The following is a 19,609-nucleotide window of genomic DNA, read 5'->3' as shown; positions in this document are numbered from 1 at the left end:
GATAGTACATTGGTTGGCCAACCCCAATTCGGCGGGCAAGTTCAGCTCCATCCTTACTGAAGGGGGATGGTCTGCTCTATTACCTGATGGCGCGCGTCCTACTCTGCTTTAGCTTAGGTCGCGATACGCCATGCGTGAAGCTAGTTGACAGACCTATCACCGCAAGCACATAAGTACGTACCTACCTAGTACTGACAGCCTCAATAGGCATGCATGGGCCCACAGTTAATACATTGTACTGTGGCATACTAGCGTACAGCTGCACTGTACTCTGTTGTATGCTACCTACCTACCTGAATAGTAACTCCAAAGTTGGTGATTTTGTATATAGTACAGTGCAAAGTAGTCAGATATGTACTTGAGTAGGGGGGTACCCAACCCTTTCAGTATCATGTGCCAGTCGATGAGCAGAGTAGATATATCGTGTTGTATTTCTTGGTACTCGCAATCTAAACTTGCCATGTACTGCATAGATACTACTAATACTACATAGTACTAGTACATGGAGTGTATCATTACCAAGTACTGTGATTTACGCGTCGCTACGCCTTGACCCAACCCTTTCAGGGTTGCGTCAGCCACAGCTCGACGGATCCCCTCGGCTCAATGAATTGATCACTTTTATATGTGATTCCTATATAAAATGTATTTTCAGAAAATCTTTAATAACTCAACCACTATAGTCCGGAGCCTTGGAATCTTGATCTAGAAAATAGAAATATAGCTAGAATCTTAAAACTTATATATATTAGAATATTTTTTAATATTAAATCCTGATTACAATTTATATTAGCAAAAAATCAAAAAGTAGTCTATAAATCGAGCACGAAATCAAGTATATCTATAATCTAATATAATTTTCTCAATTTTTTTATGTATTTACTAGTAAATAATATAAATATAAAATTAATAAAAAATTTGAAAACTACAGTTCTTGTAATGATTGGGTTATTAAAGATTTTCTGAAAGTATCTTTTATGTGGGAATCACATACAAAAGTAACTGATTCATTGAGCTGAGGGGCCCTGAAAGGGTGGGTTAAGGCGTAGCGACGAGTACTAGCCGCCAATATGATTGATGACGGAGTGATGGAGACGGTAGGCTGTGGAGGGGTGCTCCAGCTTTTTATTGGCCCCGCACTGCCCACTATTACTAGTACCCCGTATTGTGCCTTCAACTCAACCAGGTAGATACATTGTACCTACTAACATGTAAGTACCTCCTATATAGGTAGTAGCAACTACAGTACCCTAGATAGTATATTCACAGGTTTTTATTGAGATTCCACACAGAAAAATACCAGAAGATCATCCTTTCAGCCTTTCTAGCTCCTGAAGGGATGGAAGTCATGCCTGTAGTGTTTAGGCAGTAGTCCATGAGACCGATCCACCATTCAAAGTGCCTTGTTACCCAGGCTACATAACCTATGTATTGGGCCCGATTCGCTCCCTGTCCTTTCAGATAAATCTGCGGGCCGGATTGATGATCTAAGGTCGTGAAATAGTTGCGCTGCTGTTTTGTGAGTGCAGATGTGATATGTGATCAACGCTGTTTCACTACTCAATTATCAGCTACAGATGCCATGCTTATCCACCCAGCGCAAGGTTATTTATATGTGCACTTCCCTACCTACACCCATTGGGTAGCAAAAGAAAGTATCAGTGCATCTAGTACAATGAACTACCCGGGATAGCATACATTACACCATGACTGAATTCCGTGACTATCTCAAGTATTGTTCCCAGGATAAAAAAACGCCGACACCTTCATAAAGGCCAGACGGTAGAAGGATAATAGAAAAAAAAGTGATAAGGATGGAGAAAGAGGGTGGATGCAACTTAAGGGCCGTCCATCTTTAGCCCATGCCCTGCAACCCTTGTATTTTGGCCAACAACTTCTGGCAGTAGCAGATTCTGATTTCGTGAAGTGCGGTGATATTTGTCGCTGCGCAAGTGAGGAAGCGATAGGTAGCTTTGCTGAGGGTGCCGGAAAAGCTCATGTTCATATTTGGTTTTTTGCCCGGTCTCTCTCTGTGGGATTATACCTATTGAAAGTTGAGTCCCAGGCAGGCTGTACTTCCAGACATGTGGGCTCATACCGTAAAAGTTTCTCGATCAAATCGACATGAGTCATGATCATTCTGCGACAACAGTACCGCTTACACCCAAGTTGATCCATGGCGTCACTTTCAAGCACCGGTTAGATCGCCATGGCAGATAAACGTCGACTAATGTAACCTACCCATCGGGAATACCCTCATCGAGCAGTTGAAGGTAACGCTCCCAGAGGTCTCCGACAACCTGTGTATTTACACCATACAATATTAGAAAGGAATAAGTGAGGATTGAGTGCCACGTACCTTGCCGCAAGAGAAACAGCGGACGGGGATGATCATTTGGTCGGAATTTCCTGAGGTGCTTTCGCTCGGAGGCTAGATGTATAGAATGGCAGACAAAGTCCGAGGCTTTTAAGAAACTTGATAGCTGAAAAGTTCTGATATTTGTTTCTTGTGCCTTCGTCGCTAATTGCTGGTAGGCAATGGATGCAGTTTTTGTCTTCCATCAGCTAGTTTCTGAGGCTGTATGGTAGAAAACCATTAATCACAGCTTGTGAAATGAGAGCCTCTATTGGACAACTTCCAGAATAATACCCCACCTCCTGCCCTTCCAGAACAAAAATTACAATTTTGGCAATAGTAGGCTTGTACAGAGCATACGGCTGCTGACTGTGAAATACCGCTAACCCTCAAAGGGAATAACCACACCCGACAGGATTAATCAAAAAAAAAAAGTATCAGAGATAGTAGAGAAGACAACGGGCCTGAATTTTTGAAGACATTATTGTCACAGTCGACTTTGCCAATACAGCAGTACACAGATGGCTAGTATTTCAGTTCTGTACATCAAATCAACCCATTTTGTTTAGATTTCTGTTCTTCACTTGGTCACCATATCACCATACCAATGGTGGGCTCTCAGGATTCAAGAAGACAGTCAAAGAGATCCCGAGCTGGCGATGCGGCTATGGGCAAGACAATGCAGACTGATGATGTACGAATCAAGCGGCGTCGCACATCTCAAATCAACAACGACATGATTAAATCTCACAAGTCGCTTGAATGCAAGGAGAATAAGAACCGAGGCGATAATCTGAATACATCAACCGCCACCAGTGTTACTACTGTACAGAAGACCCAGATGCTACTTAATCCATGGTCTTCTACCAGTGTGGTGGCTGGCCAGTACAGCAACTTAGATCCAATCTTCACACCTGATGACGAGTAAGTACATTTCCTGATTGTTGTTACCGAAGGATTCTCTAAACGAAGTGTGATGCTAGATACCTCCTTCTCGGCCTTGAGACAGCAGTCCATGTTTATTCTCTTGCAACTTCGCGCCTTATCCGAACCCTTCAGGCTAAAGATGGAGATAGCATAGTCGGGTATAAGCTTTCTCCAGAAGACTCGAAAATTCTCTATATCTTTACTTTGAACGGTTCCATCAGCAAGTGGGAGTGGCTTTCCGGCGAACAATCTTCGTACTGGGATACGTGCCACAAGACAATATCCGTCGAAGTGTGCCTTACTGATGCTGGATCAGACTGCTTGTTCTTCCTGCGGGAACGCAAGGATGGAAAACGAGGAATAGCAATTGAACACTCAAGCGATGAAAAATCACGCGAGAACATCATTCTAGAGACTAATGTACAAATCAACAATCTCAAAATCGCATCCCAAGGCCAATTTATTATGGCATATGGCGATCAGAATGTGTTCTTTGGCCGTACGCGGCTCGGGAAGCCTTCCGAACCCGCCCAATATACTTGGAGAGAGGTCAACTTGCCTGTTAACATCATGTGCATTGATGTTCGACATAACGCAACTTCAAATCGATCTGCAGCACGGTCCCCAAGAGACCGGAAACAATATGACAAGATTGACCTTGTGTTGGGTGAACTAGGTGGCTCTATACTTATCTACCATGACATATTACGTTTTCTCGATGATGAGGAAGGCCGACAGAATGGAAAAACCCTAACGCCTCGGCGCCTACATTGGCATAGAAGTTCTGTCAATAGTGTACGTTGGTCTAAGGACGGTATGTTCTCCAGAATAAAGTCACTATTAGGGGGTAGGAGGGAAATCGCTAACTAAAGTTTTGACGAAAAGGCAATTACATTATATCAGGTGGAAATGAGTCGGTCATGGTCCTTTGGCAGCTGGACACTGGTAGAAAGCAGTTCCTACCCCACCTTTCATCGCCGATCGGTAACATAGCCGTCTCTACGAGTGGAAACTCATATGCTGTCAAGTTAGCCGACAACTCGATCATTGTCCTGTCAGCGCGAGAATTACAACCTTCTTCTATCATCACAGGCTTGCAGCTATGCCCCAAGATGACAAATGCCGATGGCGAAAATGCTTCTGGGGTACAGCCCTCATATGGTGCTGTCGCTGCTGCGTTGCATCCGCAGAACCCGGATCAACTTCTTATCACTGTACCTGCCTCTCGTCAGACGACACGGGAAGGTCATCCTTTGGTTAATGCGTCCACTCTCCAAACATACGACATTCGCACGAACAGTCATATCTCGCGTCAAGCCCTAGCACGCACGAACGCCACTACGCTGAAGATCAGTCCCGAAGGCTCACATATAGTTACCCCGGATGTTAGCCACCTGAGTGTTTCCAAGGACGGAAAATGGATGGCCACAATTGACAATTGGAGCCCCAACGTGAGAGATATGCAGGCACTCTACTACAGGGATTCTGGTTTTAATAGACTTTCTGAAGACTCCCAGGAGATCTTCTTAAAGTTTTGGAGATGGAGTAGCTCTTCCAACCTTTGGGAATTGGTCACTCGAATTGATAGCCCTCATTTCTCAGACAAAGGCCCTGCGCGTGTCTTGCATATTGCTGCACGGGCACACAGTACTGAATTCGCAACTATCGGTTCGGATGCAGTTTTGCGCTTTTGGTGTCCTAGTATTAGGCAGCGCAGTGGTTTAAAGTCTGACGGCCTAGACCAGCCTACAGAAACATGGAAATGTCGGAGTGCCGTTGACCTGAAGACATTCTTTGATGTTGGAATGGCTGGTGCCCTGAGTGCAGCTTCCATGGATTTCTCTCAAGACGGGTCTGTCCTTGCTGTCTGCCTAGGAACAACGACATGTCTAAATCGTGGACTTGCCATCTTGATTGATGCACAGAAATGTACTGTTCGTTACAGCAGGGTTGGATTGTATATGGATCTGCCTAGTGCGGCTGCGTTCGTCGGATGCAATCTTGTTATTGCGTCACGGCAATCGGTGTCCATCTGGGATACGGTCGATGATCTTGTAAGGACAATTGAGCTGCCAGGGCCTGGAGACATCTCTTCCAACCAGCCACGTCTGTTGGCTGTGAATCCCGAGACGCAGACCTTTGCTGTATCAGCAGAGTCTTTGCAAAGCCCTCCCGTATCCAGGAAGAACCGCCTACTTCAGTCTCACATACAGGTGTACGACATGTCTGTATTGTCACTACTTTCGGAAACTGTGCTTAGGCGCCATCCAGTTGCATTGCTGTCGGCTGTCCATTCCAGTGATTATGTTGTTGTTGATTCTGCGGCTAACGTCCAACGAATTGGCCGCCTAGACAAGAGCCTTCAGAGTAACAGCCACTCGCTTGACCTTACAACCCACCTTATTAAAGGTTCAGGCCTGGCAAACCTATTTGGACAACAAGATGAAGGCAAGCCCCAAGATTCACAGTACAGCTCCATGGACTTTGACTGGGATACCCAGAACCCGCAAAAGGAGCTGGCTAGTGTATTTGACGATGCGCCGCCCTTTGTTATGCCCCCTGCCAATATGATTTTCCGCAACGTGGTAGATGTTCTATCCGGCTAGTTGCAGGGGCTGGGAACCGGTCTTCTTAAGGGACTAATGTGACATAACCTTTGATTCTCTATTCATACTATTAGCTGAACTCGCTGCCTGAAACAGGCTGTTTTAACAGTATACAACCTCCGTTTCAATCTAGTTCTGCAAGTCTACAGAGTGGATTTCGAACCCATTTTGTTGCCCTACCTTGGCTATCAACAATGCATCGATGTCAAGTACCTAGATTCAAAAGAGCTAAGATATTTCTAGTAAAACCGTACTCTATACCATGGTACGAATGACAAGGTGATCCGTTTATATAGACAAACAATTCGCTAAATTTCACATACCTAGAAAAAAAGATCAGACTAGTTTCCCAATCCTCCTCCGCAACTTGAAGATTCTGGTACGTAACCACGTTAGAAAGAGTACCCATGTGTTTTTAGGTTGTGATTTCCAGGTGTCCGGACTCGATTCTGACATTGGTGTTGAGAGCTGTGGCTTCTCGGGGATTTCGTTTCCGCGGTCTGCCCAAGTTGTATCATCGTCTGTAGTACGTGTTCGCAAATGCTGCTTTTCTCTCTGCTTCGATTGTTTTTCTTCCGCCTTCATCTGTTGCGCTTCGAACCTCCATGTTTTGGCAGCTTCCTTCTCTTCGAATGCCTGACGTGCTGCTTGTACCGTAGCTGCTCGAGCCACAGGATCCATACTTGTCCGTGTCTTGGATCGAAAAACGAAATCCAAGGATGATCTAGATACTGGTGACGTTGTGTCTAAGGTGCTTGCGTTATCTCGCGAGTATCCAAAAGATGAACGGCCGGTTATATTGGTCTGAGAGACTCCAGGTGATCTTGTGGAAGAACTATCATGTGTCTGCAATGATAATCGTGGTGTCTTGCTCGAATTGGTTCGCACTGACGGATAGAAAATCTCTGATCCCAATTGCATCGGAGAGTTGCTCCCTGTAGAGAAATCCTTGTGAGAATCATCGCTTCCAAGCACCGAGGCTTGACAAGACTGGTTTAATGGCGGCGTATAGGCACGTGGGGCGAGGCGCATTGGATGGACATATTGAGAGCCCGGCTTACTTTTGCCTGGACTGCTGGCAGTGGAGACTTGGGACATTGCACTGGTGGATTGGCGATGAAGAGCGGATGGATCTTCTCGAGACATAGGATGGCTGATCAATTCTCCCCGAGGTGCCCTCTCATGTGTTGTATAGATTCCCAGCCCTTCCTGTTCAAATGATGATCGCGAAAGGTCCACTGTGATTGGAGATGAACCACTATATGATGCTTTCCTGAGCAATGGCATTCTGTGCATTTGGCCTTTCGCTGACTCGTCGTATATTCGTGAGGAAAAGCCAGTAATGACAGATGAATCATTCCAAGTAGGTTATAGCCATCAACTGGTCCTATCCAAGAAGCTGAATCAAAGGTGATCGGTTGACGTCGTCCGCAGATTAGGGGCCTATCTCCCTCTCTTCTGGTGAAAATGACCTTCAGTTACATTCAGTGGGAATAGGCTATTCGCAGAGTCGCTGGAATGGGCAGATAAGTTAGCCAAGACCTTATCTTCATTGCGATGTGACCTCGTCCGATCGTCGAAACTAGACTGCTTCAGGCAAACCGAACGAGAATAAATCCGTAAAAACGAACCAAATTCCTTAGTGCTTGAGTGCTGAGGGATTGATATCACTTAAATTTGTAGTGTGAATCTTTGGAGTGCCGTGGGAATCAATCGTGGGCCAATTCTCTGCAACGCCCCGTTGCCTTGTTTCTCAAGCCACTGACGGAAGTGATAAAGAAGGTTCAGTAGCACCTTACAGGACGCATTGTTGGCAAAATCGTGAGTGAATAGCAAAGACAGCAAGGGTCTTGGGCTCCAGACAGAATAGTACGTATCAGAGGATTGGTTAACTTTATGGCAGGGTGAAATGACAACAATAATATACGGTAAGTACAAGATAACAATCAACAAGCGGCATTCAATACCATCGAAGGATCCGATGGGGGAAGTTGGAGCAAGGCAGGGTCGGTATGATCGTGGACCAGCGGAGAAGTAAGCCAGCCTTGGAGACCGGGAGGGTATGCTTTAACGGATGAAGCAATGGCAAGTGGTCTCGATGGCAGACATCGTCATTGATAGAGGGGAGAGAAGAGAAAGGGTAGGCAACAGTAACGGGGGAGGCGCGGAAATGAAGAGAGAGACGGAGAGGGGAGGGGGAGAAGGGAGAGAGAGGAGAAGGGGGGGGGGTAAGAAAGAAGCCGGGAGGCTAGGAGAGGTGGTAGCAGTGAGGTGAATTGGATTGTTATGGGAAGACGGCGGTGAAGCCGGCGCGACGAATGCGGAGTGACTTACCGGCTCTTCCGACAACTACTCATGATGATGACAGTAGGGTACACCATGCACTGAGCTTCGTCTGCCAAGAAAGGTGTTCAAGACTGTCATTATATGGCCAGATTCATCTGAATCCCACACTGATGTAGAGAGACCAATGATCTACAGTTGCATTTTCTTGGGTTTCGTGAACCTTACAAATTACAATACCTCTCCCTTCTCATGTTCTTAAACTTCATCATCTTATTGATGAACATGTACACGATGGCAGTATGGTATAGTTAAAAACTGAACTTACCGCAGTATTAATGGTAAGTAAAATGTATGCATGCATAAGATAAGTTCAACATGAGCCTATATGTACTTATTAAAGGACTCTGGAAAGCTGCTGGCCTCGTGATTTAAAATGCACCTTCCCTAAGGTCATACATGTTTTTGCTCACAAGTTCGCTTGGTTCTACTTGGGTTCAGCATCTGTCACCAAATTGCACTCTATTTGTACATTACCCGCCACAGAAAAAAAATACACTCTCCCATGCACTGCTGTGATGTGGCCCAAATTCTAACCCGAATGTACAAATCACATAACATTCTCAAAGCTATGGGGTTAACGCCCCCCTACTCTCTTGCGGGAAAGCCCACACCTTCCAAAGTTGTCTACTTACAACATCTTGTTAGCGCACCTATAGGGCGGAACTTGGTTTCAAAGGGGAACAACCCATCATTGACTTGATCCCCTACTCGTGATTCCGGAGGCTATATACATTGATTCAGGTTTGGTATTCGGCACATAGTAGCCCTGAATCTCTTAGCTAACCCGGGCCTGATGTGATAAGCGCCTTGGCCCAACCATATCATAAAGTCGAAATCAACACCAATCGCAAGTAACCGGATTCATTAGTATGGTAGCGAATGTTAAATGCCAGATGACGAGGAAGTATCCACTGGAACTTGCAATAGGCAAGTGTAAAGTCAACTTATCTTACTGAGATGGTTACCCATATGAGAACATTTTCTGCTAATTTGGTGAAAGACGGAAGGGCATATTGGCAATTATGGCCACACCTTCTTTCCATGAGTATATACTTTCGAACCTAAGCAGGTGCTAATCTACACCTAAAGACCGATTTCTGTGTTTACCACTCCTTCACTTCTCCTGTCATCGGAGGTTCAATCCGAACGACCTTGTCGCAATTAAGCAAGCAAAGGGGATCGAAGGCTAATTTTAACTGGAAGGCAGAAATTAACTTGCATCAGTACAATAGAACTCTGACTGCCATGGTGGGACATGGATGTATGGTTACTTACCCGGCGCATTGCATCCACTGTAGACTCTCCCAGTTCATGTTTCAAGTAATCCCGCTTTACAATTCCAACTCCGTGTTCGCCAGTAACTGTACCTTCTAGTTCGACGGCTCGCTTTACCATCCGGTGTACCACAGCCTCGGCCGTTGCTTTTTCATCTTGATTGAAAAGGATGATCGCTATCGCGCATTCGAGGTTAGTTATATGAAGTTCGGTGGGGGCAATTGAGTAGATGTCCATACCATGGAAATTACCATCTCCAACGTGACCACAAATTCCAGCTAACAAACCACTTTCGGTCATGTCATGCTTCGTAGCTTCAATGATCTCAGGCAATTTGCTCATAGGGACAGCCACGTCGGTCGTCCAGACATGGTCTTCAGGTCCTCTCCTCATAGACATGACGCTCCAAAGCGCTTGTTTCCGAGCGCTCCATAGTTCTTGCATTTCGTCTGGACCTCGGGCAAACTCGAAGGACCGACCCGCACTGGCAGAAACAATCTTCTGCACCATACCTATTTGCTCCTTGACGCCCACAGGCGTTCCCGTGAATTTGAAGAAAATAGTCGGTGATTCCTTCCAGTGTCGGCTAGTGGACTGGCTGTCATTAATGCATTTCATTTGCACATCATCTAGGATTTCCAGACCAGCCACTGGAATGCCTTCTTCCACCACGCGCGTCACACACTCTGCCGCATTCTGTATCGTGGGAAAGCTTGCAACAGCGACATTTTGGCTCTTAGGTTTGATCGTCAACTTCAATGTAGCTTCCGTCACTAGCCCCAGGGTGCCTTCACTGCCAATAAAAAGTCTAGTGAGATCGTAACCAGCACTCGACTTTCGTGGACGTTGTCTCGTTTTGATGATAGTCCCATCTGCAAGCACAACAGTCAAAGAAAGAACCCAATCACGCATGGTCCCATATCTATATGCGTTTGTTCCCGAACAGCCTGTGCCGATCATGCCACCGATCATAGCACCAGGACCCGGGTCAGGGGGGAAGAAGAGCCCATCTTGAGAAAGCCGCTCATTCAACTCCTCCCAACCGACGGCAGGCTGGACGATAACATCTAGATCCCGCTTATGGAGCCCCAGGATACGATCCATGCGACGGAAATCAATGCATACGCCTCCCCTCGTGGGTGCAAAATGACCCTCCAAGCTGGTACCACCTGAGTAAGGAGTCACTGGGATCAACCTTTGGTGACAAACTCTCATTACTCGGGACACCTCTTCGGTAGTAGATGGGTAGAGAACTAGGAACGGTCTTTCATCTTCTTTCAGTGCGTAGGAAGACCAGTCGGACCCCGAGTGCATTTCCAAATCAGCATTTTGTGTGGAGACATTCTCTTTCCCCAGGATATCAACGAAATCGGCCCAAGCAGCCTGAAGGTTTGACGGGGAGGCGTTGTGTCGGGGAGATTCTATATCAGATAAAGACGTCGTCGAAGAGGTAGGAAGCTCAGCAGGCTTCAATGAACCTAGATAATACGCTCCGGTGGAAAAAAAAACCAATGCTAACAAGGTGGCATCAGAAATTGAGTTCGTGAGATTCAGGGATGTTGATGAAGCAGGTTTTGGGCAATAGGCGTACCGAACATCAATGCCGCATAGCGACCACCCTGTGATTGGGTTTGATACTGTGAATACCGTTCCTGTTCAGCACGCTCACGTTTAAGGCGTTGTTGTGTACTTTCATACAATTGATGCTTGAAGGGCTGGGGTTTCTCATCGGCGCGATGCTGGACCGAAACACGCAGACCTCTCCTTTGGGATACCGAGAGCGACTGACTGCTAAAGCGGCAGCTCATTCTCGGTGTAATCGTGCGCATCGTGCCCCGCAAGCGAAGAACAGATTCGGGTCTCATCATGGCGAGGGGGGGGAATGACGACTTCGACGGTCGGAACGGAAAAGCGAACGCTGAGCTAGACAGTGGCGACGTGATCTTCTGAGTCTCAAGATACTAGGATCATCGCGGGGAAGGGGTTACAATGAACCAATGGCTGTCCTGGGTATAAAGCAAATGAATTGGGGTCGATGGATGATGGATGATGGTGGATGGATGTATTCCTGGACGATAGCGATTGCTCATGAACCAAGTCTAAACCTCAAGCGGTAAGGTTGCGGTACATACCTAAGTATCTAGGTAGTGTAGTCATACCGGCGTACCTACTAGTTAGTTATGTAAATACGTATGAAATGCCCCCCGTCTCTTATCTAATAGTAATTAGTAGGCACATGTCGCACCACCACCACTAGGTACTACTACTACTCCCACCTACTTACTAACCAACCAGTCAGGCCAGGCCAATCGCAGTACGGAGTAACAGTAATCTCACATTTACCGGTTCTATTCAAGATCTCGCTAAAGAACTCAGAACCTATTAACCGTCCTACGGGTCCTGTGGATAGTATCTATCTACTCCATACATCATGATCAAGGATACCTTCGTCCAAGCTAGGTCAAGGCCCAGTCTTAACGGACGTACTCCGTACTCCGTATCTACTACTGAACTATCAACCGGTCAGTTGCCCTGTCCGGGTAAATTGGGCGCAGCGCCGGTTAATTATGGTCCAATGAGAGGCATCCCACCCCGCCTCTTCTTCCCCATACCCTACTTACATACCTATGACCAGGTACCAAGCTACCCCTAGATACATGTCTTTCACGGATAGAAAAGCACAAGATCACTAAAGAGGTGCATCTCAAAAAGCCGAGAGAGAATTGAATAAAGAGTCAGCTGAGAGAAGGCAACGAAAAAGAAATCCACAACCGTACTCCTTTTCTAACCTTCTGCCTCGAAAGCAAAACATTAGCTTCAGCATCCCCTCTCTTACTACGCTATCCTGAGGTTGCTCAAACAGCTGGTCCATTACGCGTACCCATCCTCAACATGTGCGCTCAAAAATCTAACGCTCAGGTGCGTGCCGCGAATGCTTTTTGTCTGAGTTGATGGAAGCCCGTCACTCCCACCTCAGCTGGAGATAACACACGTAAACTGATCGCTAATAAGATTCTAACCACTGCCAGAATCTCTCGTTCGTCCTTGAAGGAGTCCATCGAGTCAAATTCGAAGACCGGCCGGTTCCCGAAATCAATGATCCCCACGATGTACTTGTGAACGTTAGGTTCACTGGTATATGCGGTAGTGATGTACGTGTGTCACCGACTCCGTGGATCAAGATTGAAGGCCTGTCCAACTGACAACGACCTGATAAAGGTTCATTACTGGGAACATGGATCTATCGGGCAGTTTGTTGTGAAGGATCCTATGGTCCTGGGACACGAGTCGTCCGGAGTCATCAGCAAGGTTGGCTCTGCAGTCACGAGCTTAAGGGTAGGGGATCGCATTGCCATGGAACCCGGTATCCCTTGTCGCCGATGCGAGCCTTGTAAAGCGGGAAAATATAACCTCTGTGAGAAAATGGCCTTTGCGGCAACTCCTCCGTACGATGGCACCCTGGCCAAGTATTACGTCCTGCCCGAGGATTTCTGCTATCAGGTTCCTGAAAGCATCACCTTACAGGAGGCCGCAGTTATGGAGCCTCTTGGCGTCGCCGTACACATCGTCAAGCAAGCAGGTGTCAAACCAGGCCAATCGGTGGTAGTATTTGGAGCCGGTCCCGTCGGACTTCTGTGCTGTGCCGTGGCGAAGGCTTACGGTGCGTCCAAGATTATCGCGGTGGATATTCAGAAGGACAGGCTGGAGTTCGCCAAAAATTATGCGGCGACTGCCACATTTGAGCCAGCCAAAGCGACCCCGTCGGTGAATGCTCAACAGATGATCGAGGAAAATGGCCTGGGTTCGGGCGCAGATGTCGCCATTGACGCATCAGGAGCTGAGCCCTCAGTGCACACAGGCATACATGTGCTCCGTGCTGGCGGAACATATGTTCAGGGTGGTATGGGTAAAAGCGAGATCACCTTTCCGATTATGGCAGCTTGCACGAAAGAATTGAACGTGAAGGGCAGCTTCCGTTATGGCAGTGGTGATTATAAGCTCGCAATCTCGCTGGTGGCGTCTGGCAAGGTTAACGTGAAGGAACTGATCACGGGAATTGTCCAATTCGAAGACGCTGAGCGAGCATTCGAAGAGGTTAAATCTGGGAAGGGCATCAAGACTCTTATCGCTGGCCTCGACTCATGAGACTCTTTCAGGCACCATGGACATGTAACAAATGCAGCGGAGGCAGACCGCAAACGATTTCCATCGATGCCTCCACCAATCCGCTCTCTCTTTATTATAATCGCTGCTCTCTCCCTTGGTATATCTTACCCTTTCTCCCCTGTCTTTTATGGGGTAGTAAGGCAAGCTGGTGCGTCCCCAGGCAAACCGGCGAGGCATGCATGTAGAGAGGCAGGATCAGGGTCCAGTCCCATGCCCTGCTCAGGTTACTTGCCCGATTAAGATAATGCTGGGGTGATCTTGCCGTCTGAAGCTGGCACCTTATGTAGTGATAATAGCGGGAATCATAAAAAGTGACCGGTGGGGTTGAATGAGATTACACAAGAGCGAGTGAGGACATGAGCTCCTAGAAATTCAACCATTCCATTATTAAACACGCTATTCATAGCGCTTGACCATCGGCGGTGTCGTGCTGCATGAAACAAGTCCACTAGCTTTGGATTTCCACACAAGCGGTGAGTGAAAAGAGGTCGCAAAGAGATAGTTCACCAAACGTCAGAGTACGTTACCACCAAGCCACTTGCAAGTAATTACCGACGATCCGTTCTATTAATCAGCTCAAGGGACGGCGGCGGGTTCAGACAACTCATCAAAGTTGAAGCAAAATAGCTTGAGGCGGGTATGACTGATCGAAATATAGGAAGGCAAGGGAACCGCGAAGAATAAAGCTGATGATTAGTATATAGTTCATTTTAAGAAAATCAGCAGCAGCCGCTACCTCTCCTTTGGTGCGAATCGCTCAACCGAAAGACATCCTCCCACTCTCTCATACCAGCCTTCCAGTTATTACTGGTGTTTGTTTTTGGATGTCTACGATGCATTTGGACAGCACCGTCGTCAAGGGACATGCGACTTCGAATGCTGGAACCATCACTCGTGCCATGGCCGTAGAGACCGCCGTCACCATATTGAATCCCGCTCTGCGGATCGTCTGGGTCAATTTCGCCCAATTCAATTTTTGTGAGGATTATCCGGGCCAGCCGGTTGAATAGTTCTTCTACCCCCTCACCCGTGAGGGCCGATACTTCGACGGCAACCGGGATGTTAGACTTAGCGGCCCAGCGTGATGTCTCTTCGGTGCCGACCTCACGACCATGAAGTGCATGCGTAGCTGTCATTCTTGTCGTAGTGTCGAAATTTGTGATTGAACGAACAGAGCCGCCGCTTGAGCCAAATGGAAAAGACCGTTTGCTGGATGTACTAGACGGTGTAGGAGGAGGCCGTATACTGTCATCAGGAATATCGCCGGGCAAGGCGTCGGAGGCTAGGTCTGACTTGTTACCAGCCAGTAGGACGCTGAGGTTGGGGGAAGCAAGAGCACGCGCATCCATGAGGAACGTGGGGAGAGAGGCAAATGACGCATGGGACGTTATATCATAGACGAGAATAGCCCCTGCAGCCCCTCGATAATACGACCTGGATACGGATCGAAACCTTTCGGTCCCAGCCGTATCCCACAGCTGCAACTTGATCCTTGTTCGCCGGGGCCCGGTGCCCAACTTGACGATCTTGGAGGAGAACTCAACACCGATCGTTTGCGACGACAGCACCCTCCCTACAAACGAACGGCGTATTAGCGAGCCGGCCATCCAACCGGGGGAGGTCAGGAGGGTATGGATGTGTGGGCAAGTGAATAAGGGATCAGAAACCACCATACATTCACTTTTCACAAACCGGTGTAATACGCAAGACCTGCAGTCGTGGAAAGATCAGTGACCGACGAAGCCTGGGGAAGTGTGAATGATCATCACCCAGTGTACTTACTTTCCCGCCCCGCTCGGCCCCAGAAGAATAACCTTGGCCAGATAGTCGTACATGCTTTCGAGCTCCTGCCAGGTATTAGAAGCAGCCGATCAGAGGAGCATTGAACCCGGCGCACTAATGGCCGAGCGTGATCAACACAATGAAATACCACCTCCATACATACCTGATTCCTCTCAGGGAGAGAAGAAGCCGAGGAAGCATTTGAAAGGCTCCTTTGACGCACCATGGCGCCAGAAACAAGCCATTAAATGGCCCTCTGTTTGGCAAAAGGAGTCGGAGGAGCAGGGGGTGTGGAAGAGAAGGGAAGGGGGGCTACGGAGGAGGTGGGTGGTACCTTGGTAGTAGTTCAAGACTTATCGGACTAAAATAGACTATCGACACTCCGGCACCACCCACCAGCATGGTCTTCTTCAGCCCAACTCCCCACTCTACAATTCTCACCGTATCAATCTATCTCGCCTCTTCCGCTTATTGCTAACGATATCATTTCTGGGGGCTGATAATGCCAAGATATTTAGCAGCGACTATATTTCCTTCCCTCCTATATACATAACCTGTACTCCGCAGGGGACGCCCTCAGGCCCTCCTAATCTAAACAACCGAACGCTTTATCTCGTGAAGTGAGTGGCAGGCAGGCTAATCTCTAGGCCCACGGAACTAGAAACAGCTGCATTTGCAGGTTAGAGGACAGGTGAGGCAGTAGTTGAAGTCTTAAACGCCCCTTCGTCAGCAATTTATCCACTTGGTCACATTGTCAGTGATGCCTCCGACACATGTGAACAATGGCTGTCCATCCCTGACAACATGACCTATTCATATCATGGCTGCACCAGCAGCACTGCACTGTAGACATCGATGCTTTGGTCTTCGTGGTAGAGGCGGAAGGCCCAGAATCCGATAGATTGGAGGGTGCCCCGAATAGTTTACCTTTCGCTAAGTTCGAGATGGTATGCTTCGTAAGAGTAGATTTGCTTGCCTGGGTGGAGGAGAGTCTCCGCGCTCTGACGACTGAAGGGGTGTCGGGCGGCGATAGTTTCGCATACACATCCGATGGTATATCATGCCAGTGGCTACAGTGGCAGCAGATGACAAAGCGCATGCCAATCGAACTGTTAGCCTGTAAGTTTCTCATGTTCACCATGCGTCCGTCCGTTCTTGCTTCTGGCCTGTCGGGCACTGCAGCGGTTGAAGTTCTGAGACTGAATAGCATGTCACCATCAGCAACATTAACACCGGTCGGTATAGTGCCATGGTCTGGGCACCTAACCAGATGAACATTATGATCTTGAGCAAGCAAAACAGGTGAGCGAGCTTCATCTGCTGTGTCGTAGTCTTCTGACTGTGGCTCCTCGGAAGACGTGGCTAATGATGAGTTGGACACGCTCGGTTGCGAAATCTTGCTCTTGGAGGAGACATGACATGCTTCAAGTCTCTCTGACTGAGGCACATTCTGAGAGCCGCGAGAGAGGTTTTCTTGAAATGCAAGGGTCTTGTCATGAAGTCTAGGATCTTGAAATCCCACGCTCTCGCTCTGTCCTATATACTTCACCCCGTGGCCGCTTAAACCAACTGAGCTGCTTCTTTTCGTGCCGTAGACCCAGGGATACGACCCCCTGTCTGGCGATTTCTCCTGTGGCCCTCGGATAATACTGATAACTGGGTCATCGACGCCTTCGCATTGTCTAACGTCTGTTGTCAGAAGCCGCGTTGTAGGTCTGGGATGTGACCGGTCATATCTAGGATGTTCATCCTTCTTGGTCGAAACTGAGGACGGAGTTTGTTCCGCGTTACCGGAGGCCTGCAATTTTAGCATCGTTGTAGCTTTCTTAGAGTTGAGAGACAAGCTGGAATTGCCGTCCAAGGATGAGGACTCTGCAAGGGGCGATGGTATGTACTTCTTATGCGGTCTTTGTAGATAGCGGTCTGTAGGAGATTTGTTCGAGGGAGTCTTCGATAACTCTCCTTGTAAAGCAGCTGAAGGCTGAACAGGTGAGATCGCTGCATGTGGTCCAATATCAGATTCAATATGTGTTTTCCAGATACTTTTAGAGTTTCTGTGGTTTTGGTTCCCCTGCTTAGTTGCTAGGTTTGGGAAAGTAATTGTCGATGAATGATGCACGGCTTCAAATCCCCTCGTTCCAAGGTTAAGTGTTGCCGCAAATGACAGGCGGTCCAGATCTGCGGGTGGAGCTGACGGACTTGGGGCTGTCGATGCTACCCTGGGAATGTTGCGCTCAATGTTTGCTCGATGACTTTGCAAGGGGGCCAGTCCATGCGACAAGCTTTTTTCATAATGATACTGATGATCACCAGCCTCATCTGTCCTTGACTCTATACCGTGTGTATTCGCCTCGGTTGCCACCCCATTATGTCGGTGTGGGAGCAGCGCATTGCTAGTGGCGAGCTCTCTAGATATCATAGCTCCTAAACGCTCAGGCATTGTCAGAGTGACATGGGGTCGAATTGATTGTATCCCCAGGTCCGGTCCTGATACTGCTTCTCTAACATCAATCAGTGGGTGTCTCGGAGGTTCTTTGTCGCTTTCGTTTAAAGAACTCGATCGGGACCGAGAAGTGCGCTGTGAGCTTGAAAATAAAGAGGATAAACGGGTCGAGGAGCATTCATCCGCACTCACACTTGATGCCCTACTTGAGCTTCTAATTGGCTGTTTCTTCGTGAGACGGCGGGTTTCTTTCTTCTGCAGACCATTTCCCTGGTCTGGTCCGGTTTGTTCAAGTTTTAGAAGCCGTTTTTCGAGCTCTAACCTTTCTGCCTCTAGGCGTCTTGTAGCGCGCCTTTCATTCTTGTGAACCGCTTTATTGATCCGAGAAGGCGAACCAGATAATTCTTGCTTGTAGAAAGCATTTCCCACGAAAGAATGATCGGATATTTGTGATGCTCCTTGACTAACAGAGTATGCTGGTAACTTCTTGAGCCCGTCCCTGTTAAGGACTGAAAGCCTTGAATTTTGAGGTGTCTGTGAAACGGCATCCTCGTTTGTGCCAATAGAGGATGTCGACTTGCTTATATTGTCTCTTATGAACTCGTCTGTGTGCGGTAATGCCCGTTGCTCTTGCCGATGGCTTCTCGTAAAAGCGGTTTCTAATGGGTCTGAGATTCGGCTACTTTTTTCTTGCTTCGTGACATTATCAATACATCTTTCCTGGAGGCAGAGGAATAGGAGGGCTGTTGAGACAGAAAGTACTTACAGTAACATGCTTATCCCAATGGAAGACCCGCTGTAGGTGCTGCGAGAAGGATGACCTACGTGGTTTTCTGCTCTGTCCACTGCGATCCATGTTGATGAACTTGGAGTGTCCTGCGGCAGATTCATATGCGTTGTCATTGTCCATGAAAATATAGCACCATGGGGAATAGGTCGAGATATAGTCGAGAAAACGTGGGCTAGTCTTGGTCTGAAAAGATCAGCGCAGTGTTGAAAGTGTGCGCTGTGTAACAAAGGGACTAGATAGTCTACAGCCTAAAATATGATTGATCAAAATCGAGGTCGCATTATCTCATCTGGGAGCTTTACCAGGGAGTGGGCCAAAGACGAAAAAAAGGGAGTTACGGACGCAGAAGCCCCAGGAGAGAGAGAGAGAGAGCCAAGTAGACTGGCAGTACGGCAAGGGGCCATTGAGTGGCATAGGGGTCGGTCGCATTTACGACTGGCCTCAGGACGGACAGTAAGCTTAGCGTAGGAAAATCGAATTTGGATGGGCTTACATGTTCTGAAACCTCAGCTGCACAGTTAGGTACAAACAATACAATCGGACTCGGATCTGGGGTGGGGTTGGGCATTATCGACCCCATGTCTTTTTATAGAAATGAGGAACTGAAACACAGCAGTATGGAATACTGATTCACATAATACTATAGTATAAGTGATTCTCCTCGCTTCCTGTCGTACGGTTCTATTTTCCCAATCGATGGACCTGGCATCTCTCCTCCCTCCGATCTATCAGTACTATCTACTACTTCGTCCAATGGTCTAACCGTCTAAGAGACCTGGTACCCCACACTTAACTCCACGGGGTTCCATCCAGTTAACATTATCTAAGCAGTATATATAACTAACTAACTATGTGACATATGTGCATAGACTCGAATAAGTGAGATAAGTGAGACAAAAAGAGATGCGGGCAATGTA

At 47.6% G+C, this 19,609-nt stretch overlaps 7 protein-coding genes across 7 annotated transcripts; 2 read left to right on the top strand and 5 right to left on the bottom strand.

The window, feature by feature from the left end:
- Window positions 1–2,001: 2,001 nt before the first annotated feature.
- BO94DRAFT_472606 (DNA-directed RNA polymerase core subunit RPB10) lies at window positions 2,002–2,395 on the bottom strand (the record flags this gene model as incomplete). Its single annotated transcript, XM_025608442.1, has 4 exons — window positions 2,002–2,044; window positions 2,099–2,185; window positions 2,242–2,300; window positions 2,360–2,395. 4 exons carry the CDS (start codon window positions 2,393–2,395, stop codon window positions 2,002–2,004), a joined length of 225 nt encoding a protein of 74 aa, XP_025464693.1.
- Window positions 2,396–2,812: 417 nt separating this feature from the next.
- Window positions 2,813–6,189, top strand: BO94DRAFT_537988 (WD repeat protein). Its single transcript, XM_025612391.1, has 3 exons — window positions 2,813–3,280; window positions 3,340–4,097; window positions 4,169–6,189. Exons 1-3 carry the CDS (start codon window positions 2,964–2,966, stop codon window positions 5,887–5,889), a joined length of 2,796 nt encoding a protein of 931 aa, XP_025464692.1. The 5' UTR covers window positions 2,813–2,963; the 3' UTR covers window positions 5,890–6,189.
- A 36-nt stretch (window positions 6,190–6,225) lies between these two features.
- BO94DRAFT_472442 (uncharacterized protein) lies at window positions 6,226–7,185 on the bottom strand (the record flags this gene model as incomplete). Its single annotated transcript, XM_025608434.1, has 2 exons — window positions 6,226–6,724; window positions 6,782–7,185. The coding sequence occupies 2 exons, from the start codon at window positions 7,183–7,185 to the stop codon at window positions 6,226–6,228; spliced, it is 903 nt and encodes a 300-aa protein (XP_025464691.1).
- Window positions 7,186–9,136: 1,951 nt separating this feature from the next.
- On the bottom strand, window positions 9,137–11,628 carry BO94DRAFT_537985 (FAD-binding oxidoreductase). Its single transcript, XM_025612390.1, has 4 exons — window positions 11,102–11,628; window positions 9,750–11,024; window positions 9,511–9,686; window positions 9,137–9,431 (listed from the first exon to the last, which is right to left on the bottom strand). The coding sequence occupies exons 1-4, from the start codon at window positions 11,373–11,375 to the stop codon at window positions 9,339–9,341; spliced, it is 1,818 nt and encodes a 605-aa protein (XP_025464690.1). The 5' UTR covers window positions 11,376–11,628; the 3' UTR covers window positions 9,137–9,338.
- Window positions 11,629–12,242: 614 nt separating this feature from the next.
- Window positions 12,243–14,026, top strand: BO94DRAFT_189222 (NAD(P)-dependent alcohol dehydrogenase). The gene is made up of 4 exons (XM_025606033.1): window positions 12,243–12,244; window positions 12,326–12,429; window positions 12,540–12,662; window positions 12,730–14,026. Exons 2-4 carry the CDS (start codon window positions 12,403–12,405, stop codon window positions 13,654–13,656), a joined length of 1,077 nt encoding a protein of 358 aa, XP_025464689.1. The 5' UTR covers window positions 12,243–12,244; window positions 12,326–12,402; the 3' UTR covers window positions 13,657–14,026.
- Window positions 14,027–14,396: 370 nt separating this feature from the next.
- BO94DRAFT_588477 (putative Ras family GTPase (Rab4b)) lies at window positions 14,397–15,685 on the bottom strand (the record flags this gene model as incomplete). The annotated part of the gene is made up of 3 exons (XM_025615886.1): window positions 14,397–15,387; window positions 15,460–15,524; window positions 15,623–15,685. The coding sequence occupies 3 exons, from the start codon at window positions 15,683–15,685 to the stop codon at window positions 14,397–14,399; spliced, it is 1,119 nt and encodes a 372-aa protein (XP_025464688.1).
- A 463-nt stretch (window positions 15,686–16,148) lies between these two features.
- Window positions 16,149–18,892, bottom strand: BO94DRAFT_189134 (uncharacterized protein). The gene is made up of 2 exons (XM_025606031.1): window positions 18,669–18,892; window positions 16,149–18,595 (listed from the first exon to the last, which is right to left on the bottom strand). The coding sequence occupies exons 1-2, from the start codon at window positions 18,810–18,812 to the stop codon at window positions 16,214–16,216; spliced, it is 2,526 nt and encodes an 841-aa protein (XP_025464687.1). The 5' UTR covers window positions 18,813–18,892; the 3' UTR covers window positions 16,149–16,213.
- Window positions 18,893–19,609: the final 717 nt, after the last annotated feature.

This window comes from Aspergillus sclerotioniger (genome assembly GCF_003184525.1).
Source record: "Aspergillus sclerotioniger CBS 115572 chromosome Unknown BO94scaffold_25, whole genome shotgun sequence".
NCBI lineage: Eukaryota > Fungi > Ascomycota > Eurotiomycetes > Eurotiales > Aspergillaceae > Aspergillus > Aspergillus sclerotioniger.
Note: the sequence above shows the minus strand (reverse complement) of the source record. Positions and strands in the feature narration are given on the sequence as shown.

Excerpts from the sequence above, each read along its gene's own strand:
- BO94DRAFT_537988 (XM_025612391.1), top strand. The coding sequence starts at position 2,964 with ATGGTGGGCTCTCAGGATTCAAGAAGACAGTCAAAGAGATCCCGAGCT. Across the intron at positions 3,281-3,339 it reads ATCTTCACACCTGATGACGA|ATACCTCCTTCTCGGCCTTG; the intron begins GTAAGTACATTT and ends GTGTGATGCTAG. Across the intron at positions 4,098-4,168 it reads TGTACGTTGGTCTAAGGACG|GCAATTACATTATATCAGGT; the intron begins GTATGTTCTCCA and ends TTTGACGAAAAG.
- BO94DRAFT_537985 (XM_025612390.1), bottom strand. The coding sequence starts at position 11,375 with ATGAGACCCGAATCTGTTCTTCGCTTGCGGGGCACGATGCGCACGATT. Across the intron at positions 11,025-11,101 it reads CTATGCGGCATTGATGTTCG|CATTGGTTTTTTTTTCCACC; the intron begins GTACGCCTATTG and ends CCACCTTGTTAG. Across the intron at positions 9,687-9,749 it reads TGGAGATGGTAATTTCCATG|CGATCATCCTTTTCAATCAA; the intron begins GTATGGACATCT and ends AATGCGCGATAG.
- BO94DRAFT_189222 (XM_025606033.1), top strand. The coding sequence starts at position 12,403 with ATGTGCGCTCAAAAATCTAACGCTCAG. Across the intron at positions 12,430-12,539 it reads CTCAAAAATCTAACGCTCAG|AATCTCTCGTTCGTCCTTGA; the intron begins GTGCGTGCCGCG and ends AACCACTGCCAG. Across the intron at positions 12,663-12,729 it reads CTGGTATATGCGGTAGTGAT|GTTCATTACTGGGAACATGG; the intron begins GTACGTGTGTCA and ends GACCTGATAAAG.
- BO94DRAFT_189134 (XM_025606031.1), bottom strand. The coding sequence starts at position 18,812 with ATGGACAATGACAACGCATATGAATCTGCCGCAGGACACTCCAAGTTC. Across the intron at positions 18,596-18,668 it reads ATTGGGATAAGCATGTTACT|CAAGAAAAAAGTAGCCGAAT; the intron begins GTAAGTACTTTC and ends AATGTCACGAAG.